The 27,080-nt window shown below is 40.9% G+C and overlaps 1 protein-coding gene across 4 annotated transcripts in view; it reads right to left on the reverse strand.

Moving 5' to 3' along the window:
• Positions 1-27,080, reverse strand: part of scn8ab (sodium channel, voltage gated, type VIII, alpha subunit b) — a 49,777-nt gene continuing 22,697 nt past the window's right edge. For 3 of the 4 annotated variants that reach the window (XM_044024782.1, XM_044024786.1, XM_044024784.1), the window contains 19 exons: positions 26,551-26,757; positions 26,184-26,465; positions 25,148-25,504; positions 23,846-23,978; positions 23,244-23,482; positions 22,078-22,251; positions 21,152-21,508; positions 20,899-21,072; positions 20,477-20,770; positions 18,347-18,464; positions 17,603-17,757; positions 16,392-16,565; positions 10,013-10,135; positions 7,215-7,499; positions 7,069-7,122; positions 6,830-6,967; positions 6,562-6,666; positions 6,199-6,469; positions 1-5,671 (listed from right to left, as the gene is read on the reverse strand). In XM_044024782.1, coding sequence (XP_043880717.1) covers positions 4,506-5,671; positions 6,199-6,469; positions 6,562-6,666; positions 6,830-6,967; positions 7,069-7,122; positions 7,215-7,499; positions 10,013-10,135; positions 16,392-16,565; positions 17,603-17,757; positions 18,347-18,464; positions 20,477-20,770; positions 20,899-21,072; positions 21,152-21,508; positions 22,078-22,251; positions 23,244-23,482; positions 23,846-23,978; positions 25,148-25,504; positions 26,184-26,465; positions 26,551-26,757 — 4,806 coding nt within the window. In that variant the 3' untranslated portion in view covers positions 1-4,505. The remainder of the gene's footprint in view (positions 5,672-6,198; positions 6,470-6,561; positions 6,667-6,829; positions 6,968-7,068; positions 7,123-7,214; positions 7,500-10,012; positions 10,136-16,391; positions 16,566-17,602; positions 17,758-18,346; positions 18,465-20,476; positions 20,771-20,898; positions 21,073-21,151; positions 21,509-22,077; positions 22,252-23,243; positions 23,483-23,845; positions 23,979-25,147; positions 25,505-26,183; positions 26,466-26,550; positions 26,758-27,080) is intronic. The other variant, XM_044024783.1, reaches the window with a different exon arrangement.

The following is a 27,080-nucleotide window of genomic DNA, read 5'->3' on the forward strand; positions in this document are numbered from 1 at the left end:
TAACTGGAAGGCTGCTTTATTGTTTGGAAATAGATTCGTGCTCAAATGAAGACATTCTTTCACTGATTCTCATTTAATTGTCCCATGTGGTTGTGCACACACGTTCTCTCTCTGACTGTATTAGTGGCAAGAGATAATGACAGTCATAACTTTGTTTTTGTTTTGTTTTTTTGTTTTTTTTTTTTGTTTTCATTAGCCTATTTTCAGCAAAGAAAAGAAATTTATCTCAGTCATGCTACAAAAAAAAAATGGCCTCATATACCGACTGTTAAAACAACACTTGGAAATGAACATAAGTGTAAAACAGAAGGCAAGCTGTTCTCTTACGGGCCCGAGAGCCAGTAAACAGAACACAGAGAGAGAGAGAGCACTTGTACTACATGACTCTACAAGATGTTAGTCCAGACAGTCTAATCTAGGTGGTGAGTTTTCAGTTTACACGTTAATTTTGAACTCAATACATTGTTTCTATCGTGCTCCGTTTTGATTCACTCCCGCGGGTTCGAGATCCTCGTTGCTGATTTTATTGACAGACTAAATAGGAAGCTAAAAAGGCACGTGCCGTTAAGAGATATTGCACCATAAACAAACACACAGACAGTTAAGACGACTAACCCTTATTTGAAAGAGACAGCAAACTGAAAGATCAACTTCAAACTGCAGCAGTGTGTTAGGTGGAAATATTGAGCAGGGTTAGAGCTGAAACGAGCAAACATTTTGTCATACAAAGTGAACTGCAGCTCATACTGGGGCACACTGGTTCACCAGGTGTGGCCTGCAAAATGCTAAGACTGCGTGAGAGTGCGTGTGACTGTGACTGTGTTGCACGTACGTGTGTGTGTGTGTCTGAATACGTATGTGCGTACGATATAGGAAACGAGGGGCAAGACATCTTCACACGTGTACAAAAGGGTATGCTGGTAGTGCAATCCTCTCACCAAAGCAGGCTCCACAATACTCAGAAGCAGCCAGTACAACACCATGCATTGTACGCTGGTACCCGATATGCAGAGATCTTGGGCGGGCCAGAGTTTTGGTTATTCTCTGAACGTACCACACAAAGAAAAAAAAAAGCATGATCAATCAAAACTGTGTTTCTGCTTTCACCTCAATGCAAGGAGTGGACAGGAGAGTCGAGTTATAGACATTGTTCTAATGTATATATACTATATATATATATATTTTATATGAAAGAATATATATATAATATATATGTAATACACTTCTGTATATGTACGTGTTCATTTATACAGTTTTACATACAATTTCTGCTTTTAACATAGATTCTTTTAGCTTCACTCCCCTCTTTTTTGTGAAAAGTGACTCAAAAACAAATGGAACAAAAACATAAAAAAAAGAAAGAAAAAATCTACTCCATCTAACAAAAGTTTCACAGCCTAACAAGTGTGACAAGGGGTGTCAGCTGGAAGCCATTCTATTTATGGTTATTAATATTTAGTGTTAGATTAATAGCCATAGTTTTTTAAGTAATCCTGTATTTACAAAAAACTACACATGCCGTTAAAATAATATATTACATTATTTATAGTTTCTTAAAAAGTCCATTCTTAGCTTCTGCAGTTTGTGCCGTACAGAACATAGCCCGAGTGTAGTTGTTTTATTTGAAGTTTTACCCAATGTAGGATTTTTTTTGGATTTTTTAGGCTTCTTTCTGTCATACGCATCTGTATATCCATGGTTGTCTTGGAGAAAATGGACGGCAGTAGCTTTTATGCTCATCATTCAGAGTTTTATTTGGTTCAAGTTAACACCCACACTGATTTTGGAGATCTCATGCAGCAACTAGACTGTGGAACTTGAGAAGGGATGTGTGTGTGTGTGTGTGTGTGTGTGGTATTCATAAACAGGAAGTGACATCACTGCACAACAGGAAGTGCAAAAGCTTGGATGTGGTGCTTCGGCTCACAGTACCATTAAAAAAAGCATCCAGTGCTCTGTTGGTTATTTGGTATTTGTTATGCAGCAGAGCATGATGGAGAACGATGGCAAACGAGAGGCTCAGGGAACACATTGTTGTTGTTAAATAGTGAAAATGCTTCACAAAGAATCCAGTGTGCTACTCAAACCAACATATCCCAATTCACTCTCATGACATCTCCTCACAGTGTTTCCTGTATCTGTGACTGCTATCGGGGGTGAATGTTGTTATTTTTGCCGTTTACTGACATTAATTGAGACCAGACTGCAGTCCATAGTTGACTTAACCACAAATGTAATTTGCCTGCGATATAAATGCCGCCTTAACACGTGAGCAAACATGTTGCCGTTTCACCGAGATGCTACTAGCCCTATAAATCTAGGCATCATAAGCAGGAAGCGCTAAACTGGCCCCTGACCAGGCGGCTACAGAGACGAGGCAGCCGGCCCGAGATCATTGTCCATCAGCATGGCATAAAACACAAAAGAGCAAAACATGATTTCATAAATACTCCCATCACATTCACTTGCATTTTGTTGCAGAGCTCACAATAGTACATCTATATTATCTCCTGAGAAAACAGATGGATTTTTTCAAGCATTGCATACATTTCTAGGGTCTCTCTGTCTAATAATGACAGCGAAAAAACAGAATGGGCAGGGCATTCTCCACCCAATCCCACTCCACTGACAAAGGGCAACAAGGGATAACAAGGCAGGTCTCTTTGGCTTCTCCACACACAATATTATCATCACCCATTCATAGGTTTCGGCTTCTCATTACATCAGGACACAGCTCTAACACTCGACAATATGTTCCAACACAGGACCGTTTTCCCCCTCAGCATATCATCTCAGGTGTGGCTTTTTAAAATCATGTCAAATAAGACGCGGCACACAACAAAACATTCAATTTACATCAGCAAAAAAAAACAAAAACAACAACAACAGTAATAATAATCATAACACATGTAAATATATGCCATCAAATGATGTAAACGGAACCATAATCAGAAGTCTTCTCACACATGGAGAAACATCAGCAATTCAAAGGAGTTTGCCATACCTTTGAAATCCCCCAAAACCACTTGTACCCCTCAGTAGGACCCCTCAGTAAAAATGCCCTGCTCAGACAAAACTAAAGGCAGATGGTATGGGACATTACATCGGTGCATACAAATTATAAATATAAGCTTTTACGTTTCAAAGTGTTGCACCCTTGAAAACATTTGAGTCCAAATTAACAAACATTTCAATCCCGCGATTCACACAAACGTCCATTTTCTACATCTCACACACTAAATCATCTCCAGAGCAGCAAATAAATGTTTGGATTTCACCCACTGATCCACCATGTCGGCACTAATTTAACCAACATGTTCCATTCTTCTGTCGATAGAGGCAATAATTTAAACATAGTCATTTTTATATTGTGTGTTGCGTAATGAGATAAAATTTCGGACCCATTTTAGATGATCAACCCCCACTTATCTTTGTTAAACAAATGACTCGTAACTCTGAACTTTCAAATTTCGACAATGTCTCGATCTCACTGTCGAGCCACTGGTGTGGTCTGAGTATTAGTGTCTTGTGGACTATGATAATTCATGCAAGATTTCTGATCAAAACATGCCATCATGCAAGTCATTTCTATGCATTGAACAAGCACAATTATTTATGTATTTGTTTGGAAATCTTTCTGAGTAAATGTAAGCCCTTGGCCTGAGTTGACCCCATAATAAACAGACCCTTAACCAATTGGTGTGAAAGCCCATGTAAAAAAAGCATTTTTGATGTGGGTATAACAAAGATAAAATGAGTAGAAGAGTTAAGTGACATGGGCAAAAATGTTGAATATTGTTCTTTTTTCATCTTGTTTGCATTTTTGTTGCTCAAATTAAAAAGTTCTAGCTTTAATAAAACAAAAAAAAAAAGTACTCCCAACGCTCTCTGTCATTTGTGTCTTTCACTCACAGTCATCCCTCTGTTTGCTCTTATAGAGAGAGAGAGTGTCATTTCCTTATCTGCTATTCAACTCACATTAAATGACACAGAACCACTCACTGGCTGCTTTAGGAGGACAGTCCTTTAGCATCTAGCAGCAAGCCTTGGTTTTCCTTGACAACACAGTCTTATGAAGGAATCCATTATTTGCATCCAGGCGCAGAGTTCTCTTAGTGTTTTTTTTGTTTGTTTTTTCCATTCCACCCGACATCCTGGTATAGAGTTACTTGTCTTATCTGTAGACCTGTGGTAAGTGAGCAACAGACATTTCCACGTCTGCTTTCATTCCCTTTTGTTAAGATCGGTAGATACAACAGTGTCGCACAGTATGCTGATTATGTTTGGTTTGACAGAAGTTCAAGAGTCTTCAAGCTGTGACAGACCAAGTGGCTTCCCTCTGCATCAATATAAGAATGAAGTCTGTAAACAAAATTACTGAATATTATTTTTTTTTCTGACTTGGAAATGAAATAATCTGTACATCTGTGTGGGTGAGTTTCCTCTGCTTGAAGTTACATTATTATAATTTGTATTGTTATTACTGTGGTTATTAATCCAACATTCTAACATTTAGATTCCCTGATGTCTTTTTGGTTTCTTCCTTTCTCTTTCCTCCCCCCCTTGCCCTCATTGTTGTCATCCTGTTTCTCCTTGTCAGGTTTCGTTACACTGTCATAAGAGGGCAGGGAGGCAGTGGAGGGAGTGCTCTCCCTTTTTTCTTGTTCCTGATTGTTCCCGCCGTTCTCCACTTTGTTACTGGATGGCTTGCGTTTACAGACAAAGCCGCGTCTGGCCAGGTAGGATCGGTAGGCCCTTTGAATGATTCTAACTGACACATCCTCCTGCTTGCGTCTCAGAGTGGTGGTGATCGGCTCGTAAGAGACTTTGGAGGGATTGGCCGCCACAAAGCGCTCCTCCATTTGTTGCCTCAACATGTCCAGCTCGCCACTGTCGCCCAGCACGCGCTTAGTGAAGGCGAACAGGATGTCCAGGCAGTGGATGCGGTCACCACTCACCATTGGCATGTCCATGGCGATAAGTTCAATGGTGTTAGGCTTGGGGACTCGGAGTGGGTGTTCAAGCGCATCAGCAAAGTCCGAAAGCTTGGCATAGGTGATAAACTGGGAGGCGTCGGGGTCAAACTTCTCCCAAATCTCATAAAAGGTCTCAAAGTCATCCTCACTGAGTGGGTCAGCACTCTCCTCTGTGGCCACACTGAAGTTTTCCAGGATGATGGCGATGTACATGTTGACCACAATTAGGAAAGAAATGATGATGTACATAACAAAGAAGAAGATGCCCACCGAAGGGTTGCCACAGTCTCCTGTGGCAGGAGTGCCAGGATTCTCATATGTGGGGTCACAGTCTGGAGGGTAGTTAAGAATGGGCAGCAGCAGGCCATCCCAGCCCGCTGACGTGGTGATCATGAACAGAATGATCATACTGTTGCCAAACGTCTCAAAGTTGTACAAGTCATCGATTCCTGCCCCATGTTTCACATAGCCAAAGTTTGACATGCCAAAAATGGAGAAAATGAACATGACTAAGAAAAGTAACAAGCCAATGTTGAACAAGGCGGGGAGGGACATCATGAGGGCAAACAGAAGAGTTCTGATTCCTTTGGCGCCCTTGATGAGACGCAGGATTCTGCCAATACGAGCCAGACGGATCACCCTGAAGAGTGTCGGTGACACAAAGTACTTCTCAATAATATCAGCCAGAAACATTCCTGGAGTTAAAAAGATAAAAAGATCAGAGACATTTCTGTGTATTCTGTGGAAACTGAAACAACAGAATACAGCACATGGGAAGTGCAATGTACCATCACTTGGTGTTTGTTTCTCTCGTTTGATAGTTGATTTCACTACTCTGGTTTATTTTTAGTTGGTCATCTAAAATAAAAATTATTATCCCAAGATTTCACTAAGATCTAAAAAAAAAAAGTAACGAAGCTTAGGGCACTATGGTGTATAATAGAAAAGGTGTTGGCCTTTATTGTTTCTTTAAAGTTTCTAAACACGCACACTCTGGCTGATTTGTTCCTTAACGCTACAAAATGGTGGCCACCGTAGCATCTTTTATACACCTAATATCAAATATTATCTATAGAAATGATTACCACTTATACAAACATTGTTAGTATACGAAGTACACATTTCTGCCAATAAACCGTCGTAAATGGTTCACACCAGACCTTTAAGTGTAATTTCCAACATGTTTTGTTTTAATGCATAAATAACCTTTGTGAATACTTGCCCACAATTGAAAGGATGACCACAACCACATCAAAGATGTTCCAGCCATTGGTGAAGTAGTAGTGACGCAGTGCGAAGAGCTTCAGTAAAAACTCGCCAGTGAAGACCACAATAAAGATGAAGTTGACCCAGTAAAGCACGTCCTCCGTCTCGTCCGACTGATCATCGGTCTCCACCATCATGGTGACCATGTTGAGGCAGATGAGTATCATGATGGAGATGTCGAACACCTGCTGCGTCACAAAGTCAAACACAATGCCCTGGACTTGGTTCTGAGGAGAAAGGAAGGGAATGGAGAAATGGGTATTAAGAGCTAACCTGCCAAAAACCTGCCAAGTGCTAAAGTGTAAAAAACAATATTCACCTGAGGCCTCGGTATTGGTTTTTGTGGTTTCTTTGACCCCAGTTTCTTCATGGCATTGTAGTATTTCTTCTGCTCCTCTGTCATGAAGATGTCCTGACCTCCAAAGTATAGGGACAAAAAGCTTTTGGTTACAATCTGTAAAGATTTAGACCTTCATTCATCAGACTCTTTTCATTTATACTGTAAGTGGAGAGAAAAGTAATTTGACATGAAGCTTGTAATATAACAACAATAACAATAAAAAGTACATATAAAAAATAAATCTTATCTTTTTCTTTTGCTGGTTGAAGTTGTCAATGATGACACCAATGAAGAGGTTTAGGGTGAAGAACGAGCCAAAAATGATGAAGATGACAAAGTAGATGTACATGTACAAGTTGTCCTCATAGATGGGCTGGTCCTCCACCTGTGACGGATTCAAAGGGGGAAAAAAAATTAGATCAGAAATGAAAAAGAACGACTGGATATAGTAGTAAAAGTTAGACTTGAACACTGTGAATGCTGTACCTTTCTAGAATCTATAGCTGCATACATAATGTCCATCCAGCCTTTGAATGTTGCCTGTAAAGTGTGCAGACACAATTGTGTGAGTAAAAAAAAAATTAAACAAGCAAGAAAGTAAGAAATGGGTAGTGAGAGTGAACGTTTCCCACCACTTGCAGGAGTGCTAAGTATCCAGCACCCACGTTGTCAAAGTTGATCTTGACATTTTTCCATCTGACATCAGTGGCGTTTCTATTAATGAGGGCCATACACTCTGTTTTGTTGTTGACCTCGCTGGGTAGGAAGTACTGCTCGGACGTCTCATTGAAACAGAAGTAATACTTCCCAGCAAAAAGGTTGACTCCCATGATGCTGAAGATGAGCCAGAAAATCAGACACACCAGCAGCACATTCATGATGGAGGGAATTGCACCCACCAAGGCATTTACCACAACCTGAGGAGAACAACAAGAAGACAAAACCACTGTAACTCAGCAGTCTCGCATCAGCTGCACGGAGCTGATGTTCACAAATAGAATGTCAACATAAAAACATACACAGAAATGCACATTCTTTCCATCCATTACAACTCTGTTTCTGAGTTGGCAAATATGTATTTAAAATAAACAGGGGTGTAAAAAACATTTTTTTATGGGCACAAATTTTAGTTGTTCTTATCTGTTTTGGTGAAAATGTGGAAAGCGGAATTTAAAGGAATACTTCACCGATTTGCATTTACCTTAGTATTACGAGAATAGTATAGTAATAGCTAGTATTTTTGAAAAATTGTGCTTCCCCCTGAGTCAAGAAATATCTTCATTCTTCTTTTTGTTACGTGCCCACCACTGACACTTTTACATTACATGTCATTTAGCAGACGCTTTTATCCAAAGCGACTTACAACTGAATTGAGTACAATCAGCTAGGAGTGGAATCGAACTTGCGACCATTGCGACTATGATGTCTTTCGTACACAGAGTACTGGTCTTAACCACTGAGCCACTCCACCCCCGTGACACTTGGTCCGAGGCTTGAAGCTGCAACGCTAATTCCGCACTTATTAGACCCACTCATAGGGGGAAGGGACCTCATTCCCACAATGTAAACAGTGTCGGCCATCTTTGCTAACAGTTATGCTAACAGGACCAAGTGTCACTGGTGCGCACATAACAAAGAAGAGAATGAAGATATTTCTCATCTCTGGGGAAACTGAGGTTGGGAAGCAAAATTTTTCAAAAATACGACCCCTATTCTAGTAATAAAAAGTTAACTGCAAATCGGTGAAGCATTCCTTTAACAGCTAACAACATCAATAATTTGTCTGTCTAAAAACCAAGCTGAAAAGTAAGCAAATGAACAACGTGCTCAGGCAGATGTCTGGGCAAAGGACTGCACTCAGCGGCTCCTTTGCACAGCAGCCACTTTGACATGTTTTTAGCAAGAAAAAGCACCAGTGTTGCTGATCACATTCAGTACCGCAGTAACACAAATGTCTTCATTTGAGGGCTTGTCACTGCTTTGACGCGTGAAGGACCGACACGGAACGTGTCATTTTCAGCTTGGTGTCATTTTGTTGAATTGCACTGGATCACAATGTGTTGTTACACCCCCGCAAAACACCTTTATTATTGAATTATTCACACTGAGGACTGATACAGCTCCACCATGTCAACAGCTTCGCTTCTTCAGGTTCAACGTATGTATTTTATTTTTTTTTTATCTCAAGTCAAGATTAATTGCAGGGTAAGCCCAAACACTGACTTTGTCTAACTGATACAGGTTTCACTGTGAAGGATACAAATATGAATGAGCATTTGCTAAACGATACTGCAGTGAAGCAGCGTGGACATGTTGGAGGAGATAAATCTATTAGCCTCAGGAGGACATTGTATGAATGTGCATTTAAAGACACACCAAAACTATTCTTGTACAGGCAAACATCAGATTTCGGGCAAATATTTGAATATGAAGAAAATGCTTATGGATGATCAGTTTCTATCAAAACGGCAAAATGGTGGTCAAAACCGTGATGGCGATGGAATTCACTGAGGAGTGTCAAGCAAGGATGGCGGGGTGGGGGGGGGGGAGGGGGTTTATGCAACCAGAAGTTTGTTGATCTTCCAGTGTGACAATGCCAAAGCCAAACTGTGATAAGATCCAATAACAGGTAACGTGACACTCGAGGCAGAGCGACTGTGGGAAAACGTTCTTTCTGTCCAGCAACAACCAGAGGCTGATCCAAACAATCACACTTCCAAAAAGAAGAATTTTTGTAGAAAGAAAATAGAGCTTTCTCAGGCAGAGCTCAGTACAGAGCCCTGCAGCACTCACATGGCACAGGAACTATTGATGTCGGAACTACACATGCAATTAAGGACAGATGAATCAACTGTGTGCACAATGAAAAACTGCAAAACAAATTAAAAAACAATTTATTTAGCCATGATAGGATATCCGGGCGGCTCTGTAGCTCTGACACACAGCACCAACCCTGTGCCCTAGTCCACTTTGAACAGGTTGTGTGTGATGGTTCATATCAGCCTCCTGTTGTTCTCTCAGCTCACACTGATTATTCTAATGTGCTGCTTCATTTAGGTCAAAGTCTCTCATAAAGTCCAGTCTTTTATTCGTATAGGGACAGATGTTTGCCCTCTTTTCTTACTTTGAAATGAATAGTAATAATGATAATAAGGGATAACTCATTGTAGATTGACATACCAGAGCACTAAATTTATAACATATGAAATGAAATATGATTAATCAAACCAGATGTACTAATGGCCATCTGAGATGATTTGCATCCATGCAAAAAAAGCGTATCTTTCATAGAAGGAGGTTACTTTAAAACCCCACCCAGAGACAACAGGAATTTTCTCTGTTGCAATCTCTAGCATGCGTTGCTGTTTTTTTTGTTTTTTTAATTCATCGGCATGCAGAAGGACCAGCTGTCTGGTATCTTAGGTCTTACCCTCATCCCTTCAAAACGTGACAGGGCCCTGAGGGGTCTCAAGGCCCTTAGTGTCCTGAGTGATTTAATCGGGCCTAGATCGGAGAAGCCCAACGCATTAGCTATAAGGCTGACTATAGACACCTACACAGATAGGGACAGAAGGAGAGGGAAAGACAGAGGCAAAGAAAGAGAGGACCCACAAAGTTAGAGGGGATATAGAGAGAAAGATGAACCCTATATATACTGTAAGGATGGCTGGATGGTTAGAGAGAGAGAGAGAGAGAGATACATGTATATAAGTACATATATAATTGTTTTACGTCTGGGTATATGTACATATATCATGAGATTAAACAGGGGTTGTTACAGTAGTGTACTTGACCCAAGATTTCCTTTTTCATTTTCTAATGTGTTTGTTTTAGTTTGGCAAGCCGGTCTACTGCGATAACCAGCTTAAACAGCACAGTGAGCACACCTGGAAAGAAACTTGTGGTTGACACAGTGAAAGGGAGAGAAGATAAAGAGTCAAACAAAGGGAAAAAAATCTGAGGAAAGATGTATTCACAAACACTAAATCAACGTGACACAATCATATACACACGGTACACGATACAAAACAATACAGTCTTCACACCAGAGAGCGTCTTAGTTCAAAAGAGGGGAGAGAAAACGCAGAAGGTTGAGGACAACTTTCAGGGTTAGAAGAGAGAGGATAACCTGTGAACATACAAGCCCCAAAACAGCACAGAAACCTTACCCTGCACCATTAAACACCGACCCTTCAGTCCCGGTCGACAGCTTCGCATTGTCTCTCTTAACTTAAAGAGAGACACAGTTAGAGGCACCTGCTGTGAGAGAGAAGACATGTCAATGAAAGAAGTGTGCATGGAAAGTCAGGATAGGTTATCTTCACAACAAATGGGCCGCTGCAAAACTTCACTACAAATGAGACAGGACACAATGTCTGACTCCACCAAAGGTCAATATCACTTAAATATTAATAAGCAATTTCAAATCTTAAATCTTTTTGAAAATTGTATATCAGTATATGACTAATTACATTTTGGTTTTATGACTGGTTTCTTTGTCCAGGACATGGATCATACCTGTCACAACCAAATCCGTGGAGAGATGGTCTGTCCATTTTCCGTGTGTTTGTGTTAGGGACCACTGTCCTTTTTTTTTTGGAAAATTCCTCTCCTGCCAGGCTCGTTGGGACTGGGAGTCAATTATTTTATTCAGTGTGTAGGTGTATTCAAACTTGCATTCATGGTACCATCTATAACTGTCATCTGCCCTACGCATTTTGCACTCATGCAGCCCCCATATCAGCACACTCCCACTTCTATGTTTCACTGTCAGCACTACGTCTTCTCTTATGGTAGTATCATTCTTTCTATACTTCGCTGAAACTTTGTTTCTACTGATTCATCAGTTACCTAATGATACTCTTGCATTCCCTCCTATCTTTAAATCTTGAAAGAGGATCCAAAAAAAAACACATAAATATCACATTCATTAAACACAGGCTGTAAAGAGACCATGTTCTGTGACTTTCCCAATGTCTGGATGTGTCACAAAGCTCCAGCAGTGTCTCTGGCACGAAACACAGAAGTTCAGTTCATGTCTGTTTTTTCATGTTGAAATTAGATATACAATTAGCCTTTTAAAATTCATAGCTGTGATTGATTTAAGTTGGTAAACAGACTTTTGATGTGGTGGTTAGGTGAGGTAAACTCCCTTTAGTTGCATTGAATTTGACGTTGAAGCCTATATTTTCATTGTTGTTTGCTTACTCTTTATGATTAATTATACACAAGGAGTAATGCTCCTTATAATTTTTGGCAGTATGTGATTTCATTCATATAACATTTAAGTGATATTGTAGAGTTGCACTAAAAGTACTTATATTACATTATGTATGATGTGCAAAAAAATGAGAAACCAAACAGACGCACCACAGAATATGATGCCTTCCACTACAGCAAAGATATAAAAGAACAGAGCTGCAGTCATAAGTGCACATGATGAGAGTCATAATGATAGAAGTGATTAGAGGGGGATTGCAAGAGTGGACACCTTAAGCTTCAACCATACATGCTATAAAGATGTGTTAATGAAACGAGCTCATTTCTACACTCCCTGGCATATTCACGACCTGAGTTTTCCGAGTTCAGCACGTCTCGTGTAACAAGCCCCTTGGTAGCGGCGGAACCAAAAGCAACTCTGCATTTTCTCCCAAAGAAATCTCATTCTTTGGCTAGTGAGGCTGCAGACAGTGAAAGAGATGAGAACAGTGTTAATATTGGTCTGGCATTTCCACTATGAAGAGGACTACAAACTGCAAACATGGCTCCAAAATAACTGGCACCTCGTCCTCACTCCTCCAGGTCTCATCATTATCTTATGTTACATGTCTGTTTTTCATTGGTGACTGGATACATGGCATTAGCCATGGCATAAACATCCAGTGCAAGTGGTCCAATTACAGGAGATGAAAAACATAGCTGCACAACATGATAATAACCAATAACCAACCGTTTGCTAGGATTCGATTAATCTAGGAAATATCTCGTAGGCCTCGTTTTCAAGTGTGCCCCTGAAACATCTTTATTTGAAGGATCAGTTAGCCAGTTAACTTACTGCAATCATAGCCATAAATTGGTAAAAGAACAAATTGCCAGAAAGCAAACCATTTCTAAACCTAAAATGATGGTGGGCGGGGTGGGGGGTGGTGGCCTTCTCTGGTAACATCCAGGAGTTTTTTTTGTTGCCAAGGAACTTCTGGTAGACATTCAAGCTTCTCGAAAAAAAAGAAAAAAACAATGTTATGGCAGAGAGACCAACAGCACATCTGTTGATTTTATATTTATCTGTTGTTAAAAGGCACGTTTTCCTTGAGCACTTATATCAACGTCACAGCATCAAATAGTGCAAAAACTACTTTTGCTGATAAAGCCATTCTCTTCTGACCATTCAGAATTCAAAAATGTTGCCTTTTCTGTGCGTAGCCAGCACCTAAAAGCCTTGTTTACGTATTTAACCAATCATATTTAACGACACCAGCCTAAATTCAGATATATGTGTGAACATGTGAATGTGCACGGTAGGCATAAGTGGGGGGACAAAAAGTGAAATGGTATTGAGCCCCACAATGGAAATTTAAGAACATGTGCGGGGGGTGAGGTTGCAATAACACCGCACACTGCAGCATGATATTAAGCCACGAGGACTCACTACAGGGAAAATTCATTCACTCCTTCATTGTATGTGAGAGTGCTGCACTCACTTGGTAAGCACAAAAAGACACGGCATGAGATTTATTATGAGTTTGCCTCAGTACCCACACGTGAAGTCTAAGGCACTTAAGTTCAAGCATTTCCAGGTAATGGGCAAATGTGTTCCCACAATCTGAAAATCTTCTGAGCAATACCAGTCCAGCTATGGAGGGTAATGTAATGTGCCTATAAGGATGTTTCAGGTCCAGCAATAATTAACAGACATTAGAGGAGACAGAGGTTTATCTCATGATGGATTCAGCATCAACTGCCTGCACAATTGTCACAATTGATGTCATATTTATTATTTAACTGTTTCTACGTCTTTGTTAAGTTGAAAAGTTCCTTTATCTGAAAGCAGGCTCTGTTAAGCAATATTACCAGAGCTGATTGATACGTCTGCATTAATATACAGGCCATTACCATATTCCTCTTTAGAGTGTAATAATACCACAGATACACAGTATTAAGACACAAATGATCAAAATGGTATTTGTTAAATTAATGTTTAACCAACTATCACAATATTGCACCAACTTTAATATCTTCTCTGCAAATCTAGTTTCAGACCAAACTTCATAAACTCGCCTAGACTTTACAATGCAGTTTTTCACAATCTAACCACAGACTTTGATATAGGTGACCACTTCTTACTCCTGGATTAACTTAACTCCATATTGCGTTGTTTATTTCAAACATCCACAACAGACTCCAGTGACTCACTGTTAATGGAAGCCTGTCAGACTACTTAAATGTTGAGAGAGGAGTCCCACAAGGCTCCTCTCTCAGTCCACTTCTTTTCTCTATCTTTATCAGTGACCTGCCTAAAACCTGCTCAGATTGTCACATGCACTCACACGCTGAGGATATCGTAATCTATAAATCCAGTGCTAACAAATCCGAAATCACGCAATCCTGAGAAAGTGAGTTTGCCTCTCTTAAGAAATGGTTCTCATCCAAATAGAACTAGGTCAGGTCTTGGTGACTTACTGATCCAGTGCAAACAAACTAAGCAGTACAATAGGTATTTAAACTATCAAATTTACACCTTACGACAACTCAGTTGCTACTCCTCCACGAATGTCAAGTCCCGTTAAATACACATGTGCAATAATTGTGTACCACTGAGCTTCTCTTGTTTTGCTCACTTCCACACCAATATAGTGTACATTGTAATATATGTAAACACATTTGATATATACTTAGTATTTTTGGTATTTTAAGACATTTCTTGCACACCTGTACATCCGAGTTCCCCTTCTCATAGTACTGCTATTCTATTTCTATTTTATGTTGCTTTTTTAAATCCTGATGTGATACTTGTCTGCTCCTGACCCCTCTGCTCTCATAACATGTGGATTTCCCCAGTGTGTGATTAATACATTAATAGTCATACTTGACTGTGATGACACTGTTTATCAGAGCACTTTTCAAAACACTTGACCTTTGTTAACATTTTCTTTTAACGGTGTGACCGGACAAAACACAGTGATGCTGCCAGACAACACTAACAGATGCTTGTGCAAAGCTCTATCAAATTCGATTTTCCAGGTTTGGTACAGTGGTTGTTCGAGTTAAGCCTCACATGTGACGTAGTTAATTAGGGCAGAAGCCCTGAAGTGCACTTTATGTCTGCAGCAAAACAACGTGTGGAGGTTCTCAGTCATCGTGACTGATTCTAACACGCAATTACAAAAACACATTTATAGAAACCCCTTTTGCCTAATTTGCCATGATCAGTGTAGTGTTAGTATTCAGACCTGGTATCAACATCTGTCCTCAGTAATCTGAGGATCGCATGTAGATAGGGCTAAGTACTACGGGTGGGGGTAAAATATTGATAAAATACTGCATTGATTGAATCAGAATCGTGATATTTCTACTACTACAACCAAAAATAGCTTTAACTCACAAAGCATTAGAACTTGTGCTTATCAGCGTTATCTGCAATACGACATTTTTCAGTTTCCTTTGAAGCAGATTCATGTAAAGGCTCACATTTTTGTGCTGTGTCTTTTTTGAAATTCAAGTGAAAATCTCATCATGCACAAATGACAGACAAGGACAAACTATATGTGAGTAGAAATGATCCTGAGCTGGGAAAACACTGAACAACTCAGCAACCCAGAAGCAGATTCAGATTTTCAAATGAACCCGTGTATATAGTAGATGTTTCCTGTGTCAGAGGCTGCTGTTGTGTTGCCGTCCACGGGCCCAGAGTTACACCTGGCACCCTGGTGATGAAAGGCTTTGACAATGACGCAGCGCACTGTGAGGGAAAACATAATCGTATACCAGAAATATCACATTATATGCCAGCTTTCACTGCCGCTCCTATACCACACTGACTCTATAACAATGATGCTGAGCCCCCATTTTCCACAGTAGCATTTAAAGTTGCAGCATTTTTTCCAGAGTGTGAATGTGGTCCCAAAGCACTGCAGCAAAGCCTGTGGATCACGTAGGAAACAAATCAAATGCATATCTCAAGCTGTGACCCAATAGTATTTTGTTATGTGAGATACATAAGCAGTATGTTGTACTGTACAGTACAGACTAGAGTGTGTGTTTTTTTTTTTTTTTAAACATTGGACAGTTTGATTGACTTCTGCAGTAAGAAGAAAGAGACACAGCGACACATACCATTTGTATGTCCTCAGCACCATTGTTGTTCTGGAGTCAGGACAATATAATAATGACATAAGGTTTATTATGTAATCTGAATATTCTGTAAAGAGTGCTGGGGAGAGAGTTGAGAGTGAGGAGATGAAATGTCACTGTGAAGTCCGTGCAAGTCATGACTTTCTACACTCAAGGTGGTGAAACAGGCTAAATTAAATGATGTATCAAGAGCAGGCTATTGATTGTCTCTGTCATGATCTCTAGGCATATCAGAAATCCAATACTTTACAACATTTGTACGTTTTCCTCTGACAACACATTTGACTTGAGTCATGCACCATGTGCTGGCAAAATACTAAATTGTATTTCAGGTCTGGTTACCAAAAATAATCCTATCACATCTTGCTTCATGGTTAAGGGGACCAATGAGGGTTCTTCTGTGTTGCAGTCTCAAAATATCGCCATGTCATCCTGAAACAGAGGAGTACGGTACTTACATCCACAATGAAGAAGTCCAACCAACACCAGGCGTTAGTGAAGTACTTGACGAAGCCGTACGCCACCCATTTCAGCAACATCTCGAGGATGAAGATATAGGTGAAGACGCGGTCGGCATACTCTAGAATGATGCGCACCGTCTTCCTTTGCTCAATGTACACGTCCTCAAAGGCCTGAAGAGCAGCGGAGAAACAGAAACACAGACATACCTCACTCACTCACTCACTCACGCATGTATGCAGCATTGACCACTGACCTCACAAATGAGTGAGAAGTTAAAAGTGAGTTAAGTTAAAAAACCAAAGTGTTAGTCAATGGATGCACAATAAAAACCAAGGTTATTCAGTGTTGTTGGTGTTTTTTTTTAACAGGAGTTGAAATTTCTTCTGCTAAAACATAAGCCAGATCCTAAACTTCCAGTCAGTTGTTTAAGGTACAGCGATAAAAATGAGCGCTGAGTGACTCAACATGGCCTAAAATTTAAAATGTGTTTAAATGTCAGAGTTGTGAGGGGTCTAAATTCTATAAAATTCTATAACTCGTCACTAAACACTCTCAGTAACTTCTACAGACACTGACCATATGGCAACTCTGGCTTATTAAAAACCAGGAAGTGACTGCAGTTTAAATTCAAAGGGCAGCTCTCTCGTGCAAAGGTAGGCTGTTCCATAGCCAAACCCAATAAGAAAAGGGTCCATAATGAAATGGAATTAAATCTTTATCAACCAATTTCCTCATCAATCATTTGCAGACGTTGTCTTGTTCTCCGTCTCTTTTCAGCGAGTCATTCACATGGTACTAGTTAATAGTTCATCCGTATCAAACAAAGTTGATTATTTTTCTCCTTTTTTCTCTTTCGCTATTGCCTGCATACATTCTTCTGCACGTAAGTGTTTGGCCTCAGACCTTCCCCCTCCAGAAAGCTGCAAGCCTAAGCTGGATTCTGCTGGTTGAAAGGTTGGTGCATTATAGCACTTTGCTGTCCATTAGTAAGAATCATATCAAGAGCAGCTGCAAAAGAAAAGCAGGAGATGATCTTGCAAGTTCACATCCTCACAACGAAACGAGACTCTCTTCGTCTCAAGGAAAGTTGTTTTCACTGGTTTTAATTAGTCTATTCATTTTCTTATCATGTCGTTTGGTCATGTGTTGTAAATTTATTATACCAAGGATTAGGAGTGGAAGGAGTGGTTTGCATGTGCACTCTTACCAAAGCGCCGCTGCTCAACAGGATCATGAAGATGATGAGGGTTTCAAACCAGTTGTGTTCCACGATCAGGTAGCAGGTTTTCCTCAAGAACCACCAGTATTTCCCCCAGCCATGAGTGATGGGAACGTCACAGCACTTGTATTTGGCCACACATTCTGTATGATGAATAAAAACAAAGCTGTTGATACACATTCCACTTCAGTAGGTACATGGGACACCTGATAAAGTGGCACGTGTAGCACCCTTTAAGATCTTCTTCTTCTGCAATCATTGACTGTAACAAGTAAGTTGCTGTTGCCTGTCTATCATCTGGCCTTTTCAGCCAGAGAACTGCTGCTCACTGGATATTTTCTCTTTTTCTGACCCTTCTCCAAAACCCTTGAGATGGTTTTGCATGAGAATGGCAGTAGGTCAGCAGTTTCTGAAAATATTCAGACCAGTACGTAAAAACATGCACCAACATTTGGGGCTTTTCCACTACACAGTTCCAGCACGGCTTGATTCCACGCGGTTTGGTATGGTTTTCCATTACCTCCTCAACGTGGGCGGAGTCATCACTGCACGACTTGTTTTACACGCGACACACGCAAACCAGTGACTCGTGAAGCAGTTGTTTCCGGTGCATAACACCACAGACACATTATAATGGTGTTAATATAGTGCTATGCAAGATACAGGTTCAGTAATCATGACAACACATGTCTGTTCTGTGTTACTGTTACTGCGCAAATAAATAAAACCCACCGTCTGTCCAGCAGGCTTCTGGGTCAAGGTACTCCTCCACTACCTCCACGACTGCCACCTCCTCCACATCAGGCTTGATGTCGATTGTGCTGCCCTCAGATGAACTGGTGTCGTCCAGCTGAGACAAAAACAAAAAGGGGGAGCAAAAAGATCGGCTCAGTTCTGAATTTTCACCTCAGCAATCAGATGCTATAAAGCATAGGAGTATGGCAGGGAGCCAGTACGGCTAATAAAGTGACGCCACTTTGGGTTTTTATGCATGACATGATTTATTGCCGGAGGTGCTGTATGTTGTAGCCATGTAGTGCGGCTCATGCTCCCGTTGCCACTGCTTATTCTGCAGAACGATTCTGATACAAGCTTATACACGTACTGTTGTGTCACAATTAAACAAATGCTTCATTTTTGTGCATGCATTTGGACAAAGGAGCCACTTTTGTCCAAAATAAATGAATACCAACTATATTTTTGGCCTTTCACTAACGCCTTTGACAAAGTCCTGCATATGAATTTGTTAAGAAGAATCACATTAAGACTTTAAAACCATGGTTATGTGAGTTCACCAGTAGTAATAAATCATGTCACATGTTCACAATAAGTCAAGGTGAAGCAGGGCAGAGAAACATCAGCAAAACTGTTTCCTTGTTGTAAATATACACATTTAGTACACACACACAAGAGAGAGACGCTCAGCCCGTTATATTCACTTGAGAATGATACTGCACTTTGTAATCTTAAGTCGTCAGCAAAGGTCCGCATTCACGCTCTCTTCCTCTCCCTCTTTTCTCTTCCTCTCCACTAAACAGCCAGATGGGTCTCTGCCTTTTTCTGATTGGCTGCTCACAGCTCTGTCTGTGTCTACTCCCTGCAGTGTTTCTCGTAGCTGGCTGGCTGTGGTGCAGGGACAAACGTTGTGTGGTTGGTTGAGTGGTGGGGGTGGGGGGGCTAGTGGAGTATAAACCTGGTGCAGGTACAGTAGTGAAGCTGCTGCTGCATTATCTCCTTTCTTTCTTCTGGAAACCAGGTCAAGGTGACCCATGCATCAGACTTCTCTATATTCCTCTGTGTCTGGCTTCCCTTTCTCCCACATTCAGACTGTACAGCAGATGCTATGTTTCACCAGGCCTCAGTGTTTGAGCCGTCGTGTCTAAATGGATGTTCTATAATGTAATATAATGATAAACTAAATGTCTTCAGTGTGGTGGCTCCGAACTCTGCTTAATGGATGAAAGGATACCAAGAGGAACACACGTTTATAACCACACACTTTGACTGAGTGCATCACCCTTTTTGCTAAGAATTCATGCTGATTTAAATGTAAATAGGTTTCAAACAATAGGATTAGCACATCTATGTTAGATTATCCCAAATAATAACAATACCAAACTGGTGATAGTAGCTTAAAATTCGTGCCATTACGACAACTATCATCACTTCCTATTGTTCACCTCCATAAAATTTAAATTCATCAAAGTGAAACAAAATCCTATGTTTGTTAACTACAGGATGGAGTACAACCAAGAGAACACAACACAACACTGCAGAAAAAGCCAATAAATCCATAAACTGTCAGCAAAACTGTACAAAAACACATTTTGTTAATGAAGTGGAGAACGAAGAGTAGGAGATGAACGATAAATGAAATGCAAACACAACATAAGAGGTGAGATATTGAGTATAACAGCTAATAAAAGTTCATCCAAAATGAGACAAAAAGAAAATAATATAAAATATTGTTACTGAATATTTAGATTCTGAATAAACATCTAATTGCGATTATTTTGACAGAAGTTGTGATTGCGATATGAGAGGGAATGCTTTTCTACATAATAATTCATTTGAATGCCATTCTTTAAATAATTACAGTGTGATATTTGTGTAGATATGTGAGAAACAAAGATCTTCAGTCTGTAGAACATGATGTGTACAGGCCAGGACAATAGTTCATCTAAAATGTATGTTTTGGCTGCAGAGGGTTGAATTCCAAATTAATCAGCTGGGTTATGTTTCTTTTTCTTTCACTTCTCCGTATCTGGCTTAACTTCTACCCATGTGTGTCACTAAGGTGACGGCTGTCACTCCTATCGCTATCTGTCCTTTATTTTCACCCTCTCACTCCATCCTACTTACGTCTTTGCTGTTCTCCACGTCCGATTCGCTGCTGAAGTCCTCCGTATTAAGATTTTCAAAGTCCGACTCCCCGACAGCAATGGGAACGCAGACCGTAAGGTTGGGGTTGTGGATGAAGGACATGTAGTCTTCATCAATCATATACTTCCCCACACTGCTTCCAATGCCACTCGTGGTGCCGTTGCCATTTTTAGCATAGTCCAGTTCACGGTTGATGTCCACTGTGTGGTTTGCAATGCAGTTGAGCTTCTTCTCATACATTTCATCCAGAGGCTTCTGTTCATCCTCTATGGGCTGTTTAAAAGAGTGACAGTATAAGACAAATTATTAGAGACAAGGAGAGCCATCACAGAGCTGCTACATTATATATTCATTTGAGTTAGGAAGTCATCGTTTCATATTGATGTTTAGATATATAGAACCTTCTTGAGCACCGTGGCCATAACAATCCGCATGTTGGCCTTGAACCAGGCAATCCCGATCTTTATACGGTTTACTGCGAGCTGGAGGTTGTTGGGCTCTCCATCGTCATCTGTGGCAGCCAGATTGTCTGCACTGAATGAACTCAGCAGCAAGGCAAGGAACAGGTTAAGCACCTGAGAAGAAAAGAGCACATCTCAAAGTCTGAGTAAATCAGAGTAGAATCACAATCGTGCAATCTTGCTCTCGTCTTACCACCAGGTTTCCAATGACCATGACCATCATGAAGACAGTGAGACACATGGTCTGTCCAGCCACCTCCATACAGTCCCACATGGTCTCAATCCATTCCCCACACAATACTCTGAACACGATCAGGAAGGAGTGGAAGAAGTCGTGCATGTGCCAGCGAGGTAGCTTACAGTCAGGGGCGATCTTACACACGCAGTCCTTGTAACTTTTGCCAAATAGCTGCATGCCCACCACGGCAAAGATGAAGACGATGATGGCCAACACCAGGGTCAGATTACCCAGAGCTCCCACCGAGTTACCAATGATCTTGATCAGCATGTTGAGGGTGGGCCATGATTTGGCCAATTTGAAGACTCTCAGCTAAGAAAGAAAAAGGAAGGGCAGTGTTCACAAAGGTGCCACTATGAAACAACTCATGTGTTTTAATGTGATACAGAACGTCGCATGAACCAAAATGTATTGACATAAGTGGAAGTGGCTATTAACATTTATTCAGTTTGGACTTTAGCAATGTTTCTGGTTTTCTTTGCTTCCTGTTTTATTTTGAAGTTTTTCTTTCCTGTGTACCTTGCGTGTAGCTTTGCTTCCTATCCTGTCTTTCCGGATTATCTGCCCCGCCCTAATGTGTTTCACCTGTGTTTGATTGTCCTTGCCTCCCGAGTGTATTTAGTTCTTTCTGCATGTTGTTTTTTTAAGCGTATGTGTCACTCTTTACATTTTTACTGTATTAAAGACTATTTTCTTTGGGTCCTCCGAAGCTACCTCACAAGTTTCCTCTGTAGTTAGCAGACTACAGAAGAAGACTGTGACCTGGACGACTGAGAACTTTCACAGATGTCTTCATCTCACAATAATGTGACCTGCTCATTCCTGCTAAAGCAGGTAAATGGATGCTAATATTCCTCTTTCTATCCTTTCCTTTCACTTACCAATCGGAAGGACCTGAGCACTGACAGACCTTCCACATCAGCCAGTCCCAGCTCAACTAAACTCAGTGTCACGATGAAGCCGTCAAAGCAGTTCCAGCCTTCCTGAAAGTAGTAATATGGATCCATGGCAATTAGCTTTGCGAACATCTCCCCAGCAAAGATACCTGTGAAAACCTGTGGACCCACAAAAAAAATCTATTTCATTTGATGCAATTTATTTATATTTTCCCCATTAAACTTTTTTCCACCACATCAAATGTAATTTAACATCATATTAACTCATGGACGTTGCTTTTTATGGAGCAACAGTGGCACTAACAGATCATTTTGTGTTATTTTCATGGCATATGACATTTAATTAGATGTACAACAATTAGCGGAGGTTTCTTATATTGAATTTAGTTTTATGTAGCAGTGATTGAAACAAAAACTAATGAAAGATGAGACTGAAAGCTCCACTGATGGGACAAGGTCATAGAGCAGTGGCACTGCTCAAAATGTGTATGGCGTCGTCGTACCCCCTGCCTTTCCTGTAATGTCCTCCTAACTGCTAATCAAGTGACCAATCAGTGGTGCTGATTCATACTGCACCACCCATTATGCCACGCCAATGCCTCGGACTTCAGTTCCTGTTTCACCACTGACTTTATGCCAATGCCTGTGATCTCACTTCCTGTCTTCTTTCAGATACTGTGCCAGTAAGTGCTGCCTTCAGACAGCAGGCCAGTGTGCTTCAGTGATACGTGGCAGCGCACAATGCCTGCTGTACATATTACTCCACCAGACCTGTCCTAGACAAATCAGTGACGACAAGCTTTACTATAATGATTGTGTGTGTGTGGGTTCAGGAGAGTTGAGGTAAGCAGGATGCAATGGAAGCACGAGAGTGACCTGAGTGGGGGTGATGAGAGTTTGGGGAGCAGGCTGCCTGTCTGCATTAAAATGGAACTAAATCTTTAATGAGACCCCATCGGAGCCCTGTATACACTATGCATGTGTGTATTCTTAAGTGCACATACCAACTGATGCATTGATGTATTGGTGTTGTGTAGGTGGGGCAAACTGAACCTGCAATGCTTCTGTAGTGAAATTCAAGGCGTTCAAATTACAAAGACAAATGGCAGTGACGCAGGACAGAGGATGACAGAGGAGCTGTGGTTTCTTACCAGGTTGCCAACGGACAGAACACCTTGAAAGTGCTCAGTCATGGGATAGTGCTCCATGGCCATGAAGAGGGTATTGAGGACAATACAGATAGTAATGGCTAAGTCAACGAACGGATCCATGACGATCAAGTAGACGATGTGCTTGATCTTCAGCCACATGGGAAAGCATTCCCAGATGAGGAAGATGTTGGCGAACTTGTACCAGCAGGGAGGACACTTCCTCTGAGACTCCTCCAACTCTGCAGGCACAGACCAAGAAGGAATATAAACAAAAAGTCTGAGAAAATCAATAATCAATAACCACCAAAGCAAAATTATTGCCCTGTTTCATTTCGGACCAAACAAGAAAGTGTAAGACAACATATGGGAAGCCAACACTGTTATTCTTTTATATTGTTGGCACTTTACGTTGTTCTTTTCATGGTGTTTAGGTAGAGACTTATATTTGATAAATGAATCAACTTTATTATATGCACGTGTTATTAAATTATTCTTAAGTAAAAGACTGGAAATATGTAGATTTATTCGGCTATTGTGGGTCTAAATTTCAATCGAGTTGGATTAAACCATTTTGGTGAGGAAAATGGGTGGACTGTCTGTACCCTCAAGCAGTGTGTTGGTGACAACACTCATCTGGCTGTTGGCACGGTCCTTCCCTTTGAAGGAGGAGTTGAGCTGATCCACGGAAACCATAAGAGAGCCAGAGTGTTTCTTCTTAATCTCCACATCTGTCGTCTGTACTCGGAGAAAGACACGATGTCCGTTAGAGACTGTGCTCGTGTAAACGCACACATAACAAACACATGGCATGGCAAACTTTCTACACAATAAATGATGCCCTGTTTCCTTAGAGAACACTGATATGAAGAATACACTTGTTCTTCATATCAGATTATCTAATCTGTGATACATTGTGTACTTCCCCAGAATTACTGCAACATATTATACAACACATTTCAAACTTATACTGAAAATTCTCAAATAGTTGCCTTCATTTAACGTGACCGAGGAGACGCTGAGGAGTCTTCACTCAAAACTAAAATTTAAGATAAGAATTTACTGTGTAATATATTAATATTATTCAATATTAATATATCATGGCTTTTATTTGAGAATTTATAGCATTTTTACTTTTCAAATTGTGTATTATACAACTACAACCCTCAAGTATAGACACTCCATTGCATGCAATGGCATGCATATCAAGAACAGAGGGAACTAGGGAATGTCAAGGCATCATTTGCTGCTACATCATGCTACATTTTAGGAAAGGTCAAGAGATAAAAGCAGGTCTACCATGCTAGATAGAATGAGGAGTAATAATAAAAAAAAAAGGTTTTAGATTTGTTGTTGCACCATCCAGTGGTTAAAGAGTAGAAGATAAACTGGGATTTGAAGGAAAGGGAAAAGATAAAAGAGGAGGTAGGAAAGTGGATGAGCATGGAAACCCACGAAGGACAGAGAAATAAATAGGTTATGAAAAGTTTTATATATACATATATATAACAATAGTATAGATGTCTGTTTAGTGGCAGAACTGTAAGGTAGGTAGGTATGAAATTGTATTATTATTATTAGTATTAGTGATTAATCAATGCGTGAGCAGGGAGCTTGTGAAGAGTATTTCAGCTGGTTAGTGCCTTCTCGAGCTGTTACAACAGGAGCAGCAGAGGAAGGGAATTGGATTCAAGGTGGAAGTGTAAATGACAGCGTACGACAAAATAATCAGAACAATAACAATAATATTAAGAGTAACCTAGATATTCAGGGTAGGAAATGGAGCTTCTGAGTTTGGGGAAAAGAGTAACAAGAGACAAGGGGAAGAGGTTGTGAAGGATAAGCTGCAGAGACCGGGGCACCACCATCATGCCTAAACTGTATGGGTGTCCCATGGACGTCCTTACACTGTCATCAGTGGCTGCCTTATCTATTTTCACCTCAGGCAGAAGCCGTCTGCCGGGCCCAGGGCCGATGAGAGACACCACACCATTGCAGTCCACTGTGCTGTTCCTCTTCCCTCCAGCGTGGGGTGCAAGTGGATGGATGCGCGACGAGCCTTGGCTGTAGCCACTGTAGCTGTTGCGGCGGTAAGGGATGAACAGGGAGCCCCGCCGATCCTCGCTCTCCTCCACCGTGCTGTGCTCGTCGTCGGCAAACTCGTTCTCTGAGCCCATGTCTTTAGAGCGACCTTTGAAGCTGAAGATGCTGCTGCGGCTGTTGTGGCGCGACATAAACGGCGAGCCAGGGATGCTCAGTAGGGACTGAAGAGGGAGACAGGTGCAGAGATGGAGAGTTGGCCATCAAAGTGAAAACAACAAGACTAAACAGAACAAGACTTCATATGCTTTTCTGACCATGTGATATAAAGACTTGACTCCTCCACCAGAGTCCTGCACGGGTCCATTTTTTAAAGCTTGCACCCGCCCATAATCGTGAAGTTCCGTAACAAAACCTACCCGTTAACCTTCATAATGTCTAATGCAATACTGCACCCGCCTGTACTGGTTAATAAAAGCCCAGCAACCCAACCTATAACTGAGATTAAAAACACATAGGCTCTGACATGCTTAATTTTTTAACACACATTTCAATTAACCACGGCCGACAATAAAAAAAAAAATACAAAATGCAAAAAAAGCCTCCACCCAATCTTAAAATACCTAAAACCTAACAGCCTTATCATGAAGAGAGATACAGGAAGTACATTAGTAACAAAGCTGAAGCAGAGAGAGCCTCAAAATGGCTGTGGCTCAAGAGGAGCATAAAGATGATCCTCCCTCTGAAGACAAGTTGATTTACCACAGCTGGTTTGCCTGCATGTTTATGATTTTGGAAGCCGCCTCATGATTTCAGACTGATCACTACTGAAGGGCATGTGCAGATGTAAACATAAATGCTAACTCAACCCTTAAGGAGTTAGTTTTTCTTTGTTCATTTTACCTGGTTCATGATGGATGTCTTCCTCCCAAGCCGGGTTCCTGGGAAACGAATGGTGCTTTTCTTGCTTCCATCGTCTGAGTCAGACTTTACAACCTTTTCACTGTCCCCCTTCTCCTTCTCTTGCTCTTTCTGACGCCATTTCTTTTTGCGATTGCGGCGTTCCTTTGCACTCTTGGAGCTCAGCTTGGAGACCTCAGAGGAGCTGCGGGACAAGTGGCCCCCTCCTTCATCCTCTAACGCAGCCTCAGACACTGTACCTGCAGATGTTGCCATGGCAGCAGCCTGCGGAGAAGAAGAAAAAATGCACATGACAAACATAAACTCAGAAAAATAGGCACATGTGTATGTGTTTGAGATGAGACCCAACCTGAGTCTCCTCCTGCTGCTTTCTCAGCTGCTCCAGCATGGCCTTGAATTCGGCCTCTTTCTGCTCCGCCTCCTCAATCGTGGCCTGGTTCTGCTCCTCATAAGCCATAGCCACCACAGCCAAGATGAGATTCACCAGGTAGAAGGAGCCCACAAAGATGACGAGCACGAAGAAGATCATGTAGGTCTTTCCAGCAGCTCGCAGAGTCTGACATAGAAAATTTTGTTTTAAACAAACATATTGATATGTTTGCACTGTGAACCAAAACATTATCCTAACTGTAACCGAATGAGACTATAAATCACACTTTATCCTTAACCCTCACTTACACGGGCACTTACAAGGGCATTAGGTGTGGTCTGTGCTTATACCAGAAAAGGTGGTAAAGGAAAACGAGGTGACACACACACACACACAGTCAGGTTTCCATGACTTCAGAGGACATGACATTTACTTACATTAATTCTTTTTTCCATTACTATGTTTAAATGTACAGTATATACAGAGGCTACAAGAATGTGCAATACAGA

Source organism: Solea senegalensis, linkage group LG4 (genome assembly GCF_019176455.1).
Source record: "Solea senegalensis isolate Sse05_10M linkage group LG4, IFAPA_SoseM_1, whole genome shotgun sequence".
In the NCBI taxonomy this organism is placed as follows: domain Eukaryota; kingdom Metazoa; phylum Chordata; class Actinopteri; order Pleuronectiformes; family Soleidae; genus Solea; species Solea senegalensis.